Genomic DNA, 12269 nt, shown 5'->3' on the forward strand with positions numbered 1-12269 from the left:
AGGGATGCTGGGCTGGCAGCCGACTGTGCTGTTGAGCAGTGTCATGCCATCATCTTTTCTTTCTGTTGGTTTTTTTGTGGGTTTTTTTGTTTAATTTTTGTTTTTGTTGGTTGTTTTTTTTTTCCCCCCTAGATTGCAAAATGGTTTCTGTGCTTCTCCGCTGGATAGGAGTGGGGTCAAAGCCCACCACAGCAAACAGCCCTGCCCCTCTCCCAGGCACAGCCCTGCGTCAGGAGGCAGCGCCAAGAGGTGGCACGGGAAAAGCACAGCAAAAGGCAGAGAAATAAATGGTGCAGAAAAGGCAAAACACTGGAATTACTGCAGAAGATTTTTATTTCTTTCTGCTTTTCTCTCCACTTTAACTTTTCAGGTCATTGATGCTAATGGGCTGTGGTGGAAGTGAAGTAAATAATTACATACGCCAGAGACATAACATTGCTTTTTAAGTCTCTACTTGCAGCCTTTGTAGGCACTGAAGGCAGGGCTCAACAAACCTGACAGTATTCGCCCGCCACCTCTCAGGCAGTAAGAAAATCAAAGCAACACAGAAAAAAAATGGAAAAAAGGGCTTAACTTACTTTCATTTTGGTTTTAGCAGAATCATACTAGGCTAGTTTTAATTTTTTTTTTTTTGGGTCAACCTGTGGGTGTATTATAACTTTAAATAACTTAAAAATATAAATTCCAGCTTACTGCTCCGTTCAAATAAACCATGTCAGCGGTAGGTACCAGTCAGCATAAGGTCACTGCAGGGAAAAATGTTTTTCACAATTTGATTGTTCCTGTAATTTTGTTACTTAATTGAACAGGACCTAGTGTAAGTATTGAGGAGTCTTACTGAGGTGTCTACAGCAACAGGCACTAAACCCCAGTAGGCTTTTGCTGCTCAGTTCCAAGGAACATGGGTTTAATGAAATGTCCTAGCTCAGGTGTTAAATTACAGCCACTTCCTACTGCTTGTTTCCCATAAGCAAACAGGCTCTTTTTTTGAAGTAAGGGTCATTTTTCTGTTTTCAGGTGCTCGATGTTATCCTAAGTATACAGGAAGCATTACATCTGGTAGAGCTTATGCTCTTGTGTGATCACAAGATCTGGTTTCCAAACAGATCTACTAAAACTGGAGGGAACACAAAGTCATGGATCTTTTTATTTCCTCTTTCCTTCCAGTTTATCAGTAGAGATGTTTCTGGGAAAAAGGTTTCCTTATAGCACAGGTTTAAATGGTTGTTGCACAGAAGTAGTGTTCTTCCCCTTGGTGGCATGTCCCAGCTGGGAAGGGGATGCCAGTTCCTTAGTGTTTTTAAACTGGACCTGCACACTTACTGCCTGACAGCTGCAGCTACCTCATTCCATACAGCTTTCCCACACTCAGAAAAGAAAGGGATGCTGAGGGCTGTCTGCTTTATTTGACGGGCTGTGCCCTGTCACTATTCTCCCCAAGAAATGCCACACGTGGCAGACAGGCAGCTGTGCAGCATGAGCTTAATGGGGCTCAAGATGGCCTGAGATGTACTTCTAGACTGTATCAAATGGCAAAGACTAACAAGAAGCACCAACCCAAGATCCTCTCCAAATCTTTTCTTCTAGTACTAAAAAATATTTGAGGAGGATGCAGCTGTATTGCTTTGTGCCATTTGAATGAGTTCTGTATGGCCAAATAGTCACAGTGGTTTACCACTGTTACCAAATTTTACCCTCTCACCACCGATAATTCAACAGTGACCGATGTAGTTGGGTTTGTAATGACCTCCAGTCTTTTGTTTGGTTGCTGTTGTCTCTTTTGTTCTTTGCTATCCCTGCAATACCTACCATCTAGGCCAGATTCAGTCTACGGGTCGTTCTTTTCAGAGAATCTCAGAAGAGGTGACTCACAGCTGCAAGGACAGTACAGTACTGCTTACAGGTCACCTCCCACCTCTGGGAAAGGCTGCAAGGAACACGAAGTAGAAGACAAACTGAGGAAAGGAAAAGGGCTCAAGACATGCACTGTGAGAGAGAACAAGTGGGAATGCAGCTCTGTCAGCACAACCCACAGAACTGGGATCTTGCATCATCCTGATACCTGGGATTGAGCTCCCTAAAAACTGTACATGAAAGCTCCTCCTTGGAAATTCAGTGTTAAGAAAACAGACTATGTTATTAACAAAGCACAATTTTAATAAAAAGGTTGAAGGCTTACATCTCAAAATGGCTTATAAATAAACATAATCACAATACATATATTCTATTTTTTAGAAAAAAGTATTTATTATAAGACAATATACATTTTCTGAGTTATAAAATCCCCTATAAATAGCAAATTATTCTCAGTATGCAGAATACAAGAATACATAAAAACCGGGGTGCATATCTGAAAGGAGTCCTGAGTACACACTCAACAAATGGCAGGAAACAGAACAATGATACCGTTGGACACAATAAATGCTGTCGTCCTAGTATATAATTTCTCCAAAACTGTAAAAATAGAACTGACAACTTTTTGGTTGCTCAACCTTGTTCAGCTCCATGGAAATAAACTCAGGAATGGTTCTGGATACTCCACTCCTTGAGATTTCAGAAGCACTCTAAAGATTGTTTTGGTATAAAAAAAAAAAAGAAAAAAGAAAATGACAGCTGTCTTCTGAAGGACAGAAATAAGGCACACACTTAGAGGAGGTCAGTCCAGGCTGTAAGGAGCAGCTTGGACTTAGAGCCAGAGACCAGTAACAGGCAACTCTTGACTGAAGCTGTGTGGCAACAAATTCTGGTAGTTACACACAAGAGGTAGCCAATTCTTACACTCCTTAAGATTCTTCTGCTTAGCCTCAAAATAAAATATAAATTCAAACAAGAATAAGTGGTAACTTTCCAGTTTATAAATACCAATGTGAAAGTTCCCTTTTATTTATTTTTTTTTTAATTGAGATAAGTAAACCAGCAAGTCAAACCAAGATCTAGCAGTCTGGCTACAGTGGCATGCATGCTTCTTTCTGTAGCAGCATTTAGACCATAGAGTCATAGAATCACTTAGGTTGGAAAAGACCCTTAAGATCATCAGGTCCAACCATAAGCCTAGCACTGCCAAGTCCACCACTAAACCATGTCCCTAAGCACCACGTCTACACATCTTTTAAATACCTACAGGGATGGTGACTCCACCACTTCCCTTGACAGCCTATTCCAAGGCTTGACAACCCTTTCAGTGAAGAATTTTTTCCTAATATCTAATCTAAACCTCCCCTGGCACAACCTGAGGCTGTTTCCTCTCATCCTATCCTTTGTTACTTGGGAGAAGAGACTGACACCCACCTCACTCCAACCTCCTTTCAGGTAGCTGTAGACAGTGATAAGGTCTCCCCTCAGCCTCCTTTTCTCCAGGCTGAATAACCCCAGTTCCCTCAGCTGCTCCTCATAACACTTGCTCTCTAGACCCTTCACCAGCTTTGTTGCTCTTTTCTGGACACACACCAGCACCTCAGTGTCTTCCTTGTGGTGAGGGGCCCAAAACTGAACACAGTATTTGAGGTGCAGCCTCACCAGTGCCAAGTACAGAGGGACGATCACGTCTCTAGTCCTGCTGGCCACATAATTTTGGATACATGCCAGGATGCTATTGGCCTTCTTGTCCACCTGGGCACACTGCCAGCTCATACTCAGCCAGCTGTTGACCAGCACCCCCAGGTCCCTCTCTACTGGGCAGCTTTCCAGCCACTCTCCCCCGAGCCTGTAGCGTTGCAGGGGGTTGTTGTGACCCAAGAGCAGGACCCGGCTCTGAGCCTTGTTGAACCTCACACAACTGCCCTCAGCCCATCGATCCAGCCTGTCCAGACCCCTCTGTAGAGCCTTCCCACCCTCGAGCAGATCAACACTCCCACCCAACTTGGTGTCATCTGCAAACTTCCTGAGGGTGCACTCGATCCCCTCGTCCAGATCATTGATAAAGATATTGAACAGAACTGGTCCCAGTACTGAGCCCTGGGGAACAGCACTTGGGACCAGCCACCAACGGGATTTAACTCCATTCACCACAACTCTTTGTGTCTGGCCATCCAGCCAGGTTTTCACCAAGTGAAGAGTACGCCTGTCCAAGCCATGAGCAGCCAGTTTCTCCAGGAGAGTGCTGTGGGAAACCATGTTAAAAGCTTTGCTAAAGTCCAAGTAGACAACATCCATGGCCTTTCCCTCATCCACTAAGTGGGTCACCTTGTCATAGTAGATCAGGTTAGTCAAGCAAGACCTGCCTTTCATAAACCCGTGCTGACTGGGCCTGATCACCTGGTTGTCCTGTATGTGCCACGTGATGGCACTCAGGATGATTTGCTCCATAACCTTCCTTGGCACCAAGGCCAGGCTGACAGGCCTGTAGTTCCCCAGATCCTCCTTCCAGCCCTTCTTGTAGATGGACACCATGTTTGCTAACCTACAGTCAACCGAGACCTCCCCGGTTAGCCAGGACTGCTGATAAATGATTGATCAGATCAGAGCTTTCACCCTGTGTTTTCCCTTGGCTTTTCAAAGTGTGCTGTACAACAGAAATCGGTGAATGGTAATGTTTGTGATGAAGTGACTACTTCTTCTACTAGAAGAACAAGGCAGACTGCAGTACTGCAAGAGGACAACAACTTGCAGAAGCCTGTCAGTGTATTTAAATTCTGAATTTTGAGCTATTATTGTAGCACAACTTTTTTTTTTTTCTGATCATAATGGAAAAATTTCAATTATTTGTGGAAGAAATAAAGACTATTCTGTCTGTTGTTTTCAAGGAGTAATATAGTCATATGCTCCTTTAAACACTGCTGTTATATAAAATATAACGTTTTCTTTTATATACTCAGGGTCATGATCTCTGACTTATTACTGAAACATGAATCATCAGAGCAAACTCATACATGCAAACTGCAATAAACACATAGAGCCTTAAATTTTGCGTCTTATTACAGCGTCAACTCAGCAGAGATAATCAAGTAAGTAAGAGCCATTTATAGTCTCCTGGCGTATTCCCAATTTAACTGGGATCAAAAACCAAATGAACAATGTTATACTGAAGTTGAGCCATACTTGCTCAGAGCAGAACTTCACAAGTAAACAGATGCATGATAACACTTAGATTCAGAAATTCTCAATAGTTTTCTGTCCTTTCAAAAACTACAAATAACTTACCCTCCTTTTTTTTTTCTTGGTATCCGATGCATACCAACTGCTTCTCTCATGGCAATTTTCTTCCTGGTTTTCAGTTAAGAACCCCAGCAACAAGAAGTTGTAAATATTGCACAGTAGGTTAGGAAGGAAGGCTAGAAAAGAGAATGGCACTTGCAGGGTGACTTTTCAGTCTAAAGAAAAGCTCTTCATTTTTTCTGCTAATTCTTGTCTCATTTCTATATGTTTCTTCAGGTTTTGCACTTCATGGGGCAAGTTAATGTCCCACACTGACACGCAGGATTGTAATTCTGGAAAAAAAAAATTAAAAAAAATTGAAAACTGCAACAGAGAAGAATTATTGCATAATTAGAAGTGGTTTTGCTTATCTGCTTATTTTTAATTACTTGTAAATTGCCTCGATGAAGCACGATGCTTAGGACTTGGAAGACAAGTTATATGACACTTTCAGTGTGAAGTAATGCAGTTTTGGTTTACAAGCTGTTTGTACTTGCACAATGATTTGGTTTCCAGTTCCTAAACTTAGAGTATACAATTTAAAAGCACTTGAAAAACCATTTCTGGTTCCTTTGGGCCATAAGTTACTCACCTGAGCTAAAACTGACGCTAGGACTAAGGTGCCTGCATAAAACTTCACCTCTATTTTCCTGAGTAGATATACCCTAAAAGCTTACAAGATTCAAAACTCATTCACTGTAAACTAAAAATGAAAACTGATTTAATAAGGTAGTGAGTATACTGGGAAAAGGTAACTTCTTCAGTCTCCCTTCATGAAAGCATCTCTTTATGCATGGAGAATTCACATTGCTTTTAGTGGAATAAGGGTAATTGAGAAGACTTGCTTGAGTAGGGGCTCACAAACTAAGGCCCCAAGGTTTCTGGGAGTCTCTGATTCCTCTGTATAATTAATGGCACTCTTAAATACAATAAAAAGGCTAAAAAGGGAACAGGAGTTCTTACAGTAATAATCAGGGAATATCAGAATATAAAAACCACTGCCATAAGCTTGATTCTTATTTTACTCCAGTCAGCTCATCTACACTTGCCACCCTTAACTTTATACTGTCATTGCCACATTTCTAGGAGTGACTGGAACTGGGATAAGATAAAGGTGAAGAAAGATCAGAGCACCAACTGTAATTGTTCTCAGAAAAACCCAGAGATGGAGATTTTCTATCTTCCTATTCCAGCATTTTGCTATCCTAATTGTCAGGAAGCTTATCCTGATGTTCGACCTGAATCTCTCTTGGTGTAACAGAAACTGATTAGTCCTTATCCTACCCACAGGGAATATATAGAAGTCTTTATTCCTTTCCTCTTTATTTACATATTTGAAGCCTATTATCATGTCCTCTCTAAGCTTTATTTATATTAACCAACTTAAATTCCTGCAGCATTTCTTCACAAGTTACATTTTTCTCCTCTGGACTATTCCCAATAGTCCAGATCATTCAGCACCGTCCCAAATGGATCTGCTCCTCCGGCAGAGGCCATATCAGCACTCAACAGAGTGTAAGAATCAGTCACCACTTTTTGATTGTTGTGTGAGTGGTGTTTGCTTCTTCGGCAGCAATGTGACACAGCTGACTCGTGTTCAGCCTGTGATCAATTATAACTCTTTTTTTGCAGCACTGTTCTTAAAGCTGATCACTTTCTCATGTTGGTACACCAGATCATTCCTAATTAAGTAAAAGGTCTTGCATTTGTCCTTACTGAATTGTATTCTGTTTCCTTCCAGACCATTTGTTGTAATTGCCAAGGCAACTTTGAATTCTAATCCTGCCGTCCAGTGTGCTTGTGGCTTTATCTTAGCTGAGAATTGTCTGCAAATCTGAAAAGCACATTCACGATTCCTTCATCCACATCATTCATGGAAACACTGAGGATTCCTGGCCTAGCACAGACCCCTCTGGAAATCCATTAGATACATTCTCTAATTAGACAATGACATTTACTCTCCAAATACAGTTCTCCAGCAAATTATATACTTCAGATAGTGGCTTCCTCTGATCCATTTTTGGAAGTTACTGTTAGTTTGTATGGAGCTCAGAAATGCAAAAGACAACAAAACCTAATAACCATGTTTCAATAAAATTATATCAAATGATGATTATCAACTCTCCACTCTCAGTGGGTAGTCAAGCATAACAGTGCTTGATTGTTAATACACTCCACTAACAATACAAATTAATAAAATACAGTTCAGGTACCTTTGTGATATTTGTTGTCTCCAGTGTCACTTTTATAGCAATATCCCAAAACCAGGACTGCTTTCTTGAGACTCCCTTTTTCAAAGAAATAAAATATCAAATTTTAATTTTAAAGGGAACTTTGTAATTTAAGAACAGAAAGAGTAGATGACATCATGCCATTAAGGGGACAGAAGGCCAAGTTCAGTCAACTGGACCCTTTATTCAAAATCATTAACCATGAAGAACCCAGACATGAAAACAATATAGTTCACGTCTCCATTTAATGTGCGGGTTAATCAGAGTTCAAAGGCGTAAGCACTGGATCAGCCGGCCAGCCTGTTGAACAAGCCCAAGAACAAAGCACCCTATTATATGCCACAAGCAGAGGTAGTGGAGTCACAGGGAACGGGTATGACAGCAAAGGGATAGGCTGCAAATGAAGTCCCAGTGCACAGCAGAAACAGAAAGTGCTAGTAATCAGTTTGGTTATGAAAAAAACAAAAAACAAACATGATACAAAGTAATTAAAAGTGTTCTGAACTAACGATGACACATGGGTAGGAGAGTTAGCAGGGAAGAAGGAATAGGGGATGGATCATAGGAAGGTGTCTATTGAATAAGGCAAAAAAAGACTAGGAAGATAGGAGTGGCTGGATCACCAAAGAGTAAGTCGAATGTGCCAGTGTTTCCATATCAACATCCCACTTATTCCCAACAAGATATGTTTATAAATGTCTTCCAAGAGAGACGGAAGCTGTTGCATGTTCTCCTGCTACAGCAGCTCCCTGTCCTACTGGCAGCACAACGAGGACAGTGAGCCCCTGGCTGTACGCTAGTAAAGGGATACAGGACTAGCTGCTTGGGTCATGGATCAGGCCAGGGAAGGACCAGCCCTCCATGTGCAGACACCCCAGCTGCAGTAGTGTGCCCCATACCTCCCCACACCTCTTCATACATGAAGTCTTACACACTTGCCCAGAGAAAACATGAGGAGGGGTCAGTGTCTCGATATAAGCAGACTGGTGTATGGCTTACTGTGACAGCCACAGTCTTGGAAGTTCTGTGTGACCACACTGCAGTGTGTCCCCCACAATACATTCCTTCTGAATCATCAAATGTTTCTAGTAGGTCCCCCCGGATCTCTTCAAGATAGAAAGAGATTTTTTTCCTGCCCTGTGGAAATCTGCAGTATGTTCTCCTTTGACAGTGATGTAAATCTGCTTGTGGTAGATGTGGGCTGGTGGGAACCATACACATCTTCCACACTCAGATTTTTCTTCACTTTCATTTTTTCTGCAACCAGTCCTATACATACTCCTTACCAAAGTGACTGGAACTTAAGTATAATGTTTCTTATTCAGACTAGCGTCCTTCCTCACTACATAGAAGTCTAAATTTTCACTTGCAAAATGAACTACAGATTTACATAGATTTACATAGAAGTCATTCTCTATGATAAATCCATATCTATTATATCACAGAATCACAGAACGTTAGAGATTGGAAGGGACCTCGAAAGATCATCTAGTCCAATCCCCCTAGGAACACCTAGATCAGATCACACAAGAACGCATCCAGGCGGGCTTTGAATGTCTCCAGAGAAGGAGACTCCACAACCTTTATATGTCAATGTGTTAGGTGAGAGAATTAGAAAAAGACATTATATTTCCATATGCATAGATGAACTACAGATAAAATCAATGTCTCAAAGTCTGGCAATCTCTTTTCCCTGAAATATTTACATCTGATTGACATTATATATTTTAATCTTAAATTAAACTATTTAATAAAAAATATTTCCCTCTATCTTCTCTCATTTCACACAAGCAATGCATTACTATCAAAGACTTGCTCAGCAGCCTCAGTGCCATTCTTACAGATTCTGTGAAAACCCCAGTGAAAACAAAGTCTCTGAACTTAGGAAAAAACCCAACCCTTATAAATAATTTCAGGGAAAAAATTATCAAAAGAAAAAAGTACATATCAAACTGCATGTATCAGTCTTACTTGACATTCTTGAGATTTGTGCAAACGCAGCTCACCTCTTTCTCTTGGAGTGTTAACTTTTCTATACATAAAATTTTGTTTAAAAACATTGAGTTAACTAGAAAGAAAGAATATGAGACTCTGGGCTTTTAAAATCACACTGTATTATTCCATACAATATACTTTCCCTATCAATGACATAAGTGAGGCTGAGATTTTATTTTTGTAGTAACCATTCTTTACAAAATGCTAAAAATAAAACATCCCTTTATAGTACTAATATTGTAGCTATCAGGACCATAAGGACCGAAAATACTGTGCTAGTGAATCTGGCACTCTTTAACAGTTGAGGACAAAATAGACTCTACAAACTTGCTGTCTCAGACAAAGGCAAGTCAGAGGAAGATGGAGGTTTTTTTTTGCTCACACAACATTGTCAGCACTATGAGCTAACTGTAGTCTATGGATACTTCTGGTGCCAGAAAGGAAAAAACAGTCCCCAAATAAATTTCATGACGGCAATGAGAAAACATCCGCAGCCTGCAACTGTGAAGTTTGCCAGCTGGATTACAGTGTGTTTCTGAGTCCACACCAACAGCTTCAGAGTCATTTTTTTGACAGCAAACACACTTTAAATCATGCTGATGAGGGAAATCCAGAGTTTTTCTCAAAACACAGTGGAAGGCAATGGGAATCCACACATTGTGCCACAGAGTATGTTTTGAAGTAATGTGTATTTTGAACGTACCCACCACTGCAATACAATGAACTCCTGAGTTGGTATGGCCTTTTTACTTTTGGGAGAGATGCAGGAAAGCATACAGGTGAAGGAAGTTATGATAGACAAGCAGTGCCCCATACTCAACTACAGACCTCTGGCTGTTTGTAATTACCACTGAAAACTCACAACTACTGTCTGCCTACAGCAGCTTGAGACAACAGGCCCTGGTGACAGGAACTGCACAAACGTACAAGTCTGCACCCTGAGTCCAAGTCTGGAGCACCTTCCCAGCTTTGCTGTGATCTGCCTGTGACCCAAACCTAAAAGAATGATTCCTGAATAAGGACAGAAGAAAACTGGGCAACAAGTAATTAAGGAAAAATTATTAAAACCTAACAAGCTCCATAGAACGAAGCCAGAAGCATAAAGGTAAGACGGAGAAAGAACGCAGTGAGACACAGATGAGGATGGAGACTATCAGACAGAAGACAGTGAGAGAAACATGGCACAAGGATGCAGTGAAGGCGGGGTGTGTTCATGGGCTGATCAGTAACAAGCCAGGGAAGAGCTGTTGTTTTATGTGGGCACAGGTATGAATGGCAGCCTACTGGTATTCAGCTGACACTGGAGTGTCTGACATTGACTGAAGATGACAGCAGTGGAATAGAATGAACGAACAAAACATGGAAAATGCTAATCTGTTCCTGGAACACCACGCCAAACAGGAGACAGCAATCCTAAACTTGGCACTGATTTAAAAATACTTGTCTTCTGCTGGTTTCACTTACCTAGCTGAGCTGTTATCATGACTCTAACAGAATCACAGAAGTTGTCTATAACTCGTACAGGACGACGTGTTGATAAGTCAAGCAGCAAGATATGTCCTCCTCCTGTCCCTATCCACAGTGCAGTATTTTTTTGCAGGCAAATTGTCTTTACTCTTCCAGAATAAGCCAGTTTGTGTTTTGATTCTGTATTTAGTTTTTCCACTTTGTCCCTATGAGTAAAGAGAGAATTTGTATTAAAATCTGGTGACACACTATTGCACAACTGCTAACATGACTCAATACCAGCCTTTTAAACAATCATTCATCAAGAGAAGCTGCAAAAATCTCATGCTAATCAATTGATCGACTTGAAACAAACTGGGATGAAAACTACTGGACTTCTAGGACTCAGCTGGTCTGCTTCAAAAGACCTTTACATAGGAGCCAGATATGCTTCTCTGTTCTCTCCGAGTCTTCAGGAGAATAATGTCACTGCAAAGGGGGAGGAGCACACCTAAAAGCTGCTCATAACCTCACCATGAAAATGAAATGGATGTGGCACATTAAGGGAGAGCAACAATTTAAATACAAATGAAAATCACCGTCACTGTTAATAAAACTCTGATCTCCTCCTGAATCTGTGCACTGGAGAGAGAAGACATTCTTTCTCAAGGGATGCAGGAAGTAACTGAATGCAAAAACATTAGTACCTGGGGACAGCAAAAGGCTTTCTTCTTTCTTAAGCAGAGTTAAATGAATCTTCTTGACATCATAGACAAATTGTGAAATATAATTAAGGGTCTCAAAAAACTGAGATTCTGCATGGGATATTCTGAAGTTCTGGTTGAAAAGAAAGGCAAGGAATTCCACATTTGCCCAAAGAACTGGGCAAATCCCTTTACCTCCAGCAGCTTAAGGTACTATGCTAGAGAAGGCAATCTGATATTCAGCTTTCTATGTTTTAGGCCATCAATCTGAAATAAACACTCACTTAAGAAAATGTGCACAGTCAATTAGTTCTGAAAGTTTTTCTGTCTTCTTGTCCCAGATTTCCACAAAATGGCTGTCTTTCTTTGCCAAGTAGATGGATTTGTCTATTGCTATTGAAATAATATTTGCATCACTGTAAGCATTATGACAGAATCTAGAAGAGAGAAGAACTCCAGTTAGATACACAGAAGATATCTAGTAGAAAAACTTGAATGTTGTGAGTGGGGTTAGCTTCCCTGTAACTCTTACAGAATCATTCAGCCTTAAAACTAAACGGGGCTAGGATACAACTGAAATGGTTTGCTATGATCCTCCTACAGTTTGACATAAATTCTCACAGTAATGGAGTTATGCTGATGATATCCCTGGAGATGCATTAATGCCCAAAACCTGTTAATAGATCTTTTCCCATCTATCTGCTCAAATCACATATGATCACATCACAGCAGGGCAAACTCCACTCTTCTCCTGCCACTC

The 12269-nt window shown here is 40.9% G+C and overlaps 1 protein-coding gene across 1 annotated transcript in view; it reads right to left on the reverse strand.

Annotated features, from left to right (window-relative positions):
• Positions 1-5304: 5304 nt before the first annotated feature.
• The window catches only part of LOC104466701 (leucine-rich repeat serine/threonine-protein kinase 2-like), a gene marked incomplete at its 5' end in the record, with an annotated part of 22843 nt that continues 15878 nt past the window's right edge, over positions 5305-12269 (reverse strand). Inside the window, 4 exons of the mRNA XM_010080222.1 lie at positions 5305-5426; positions 7347-7421; positions 10824-11032; positions 11794-11946. Coding sequence (XP_010078524.1) covers positions 5305-5426; positions 7347-7421; positions 10824-11032; positions 11794-11946 — 559 coding nt within the window. The remainder of the gene's footprint in view (positions 5427-7346; positions 7422-10823; positions 11033-11793; positions 11947-12269) is intronic.

This window comes from Pterocles gutturalis, unplaced genomic scaffold, assembly GCF_000699245.1.
Source record: "Pterocles gutturalis isolate BGI_N339 unplaced genomic scaffold, ASM69924v1 scaffold6114, whole genome shotgun sequence".
Taxonomy (NCBI): domain Eukaryota; kingdom Metazoa; phylum Chordata; class Aves; order Pterocliformes; family Pteroclidae; genus Pterocles; species Pterocles gutturalis.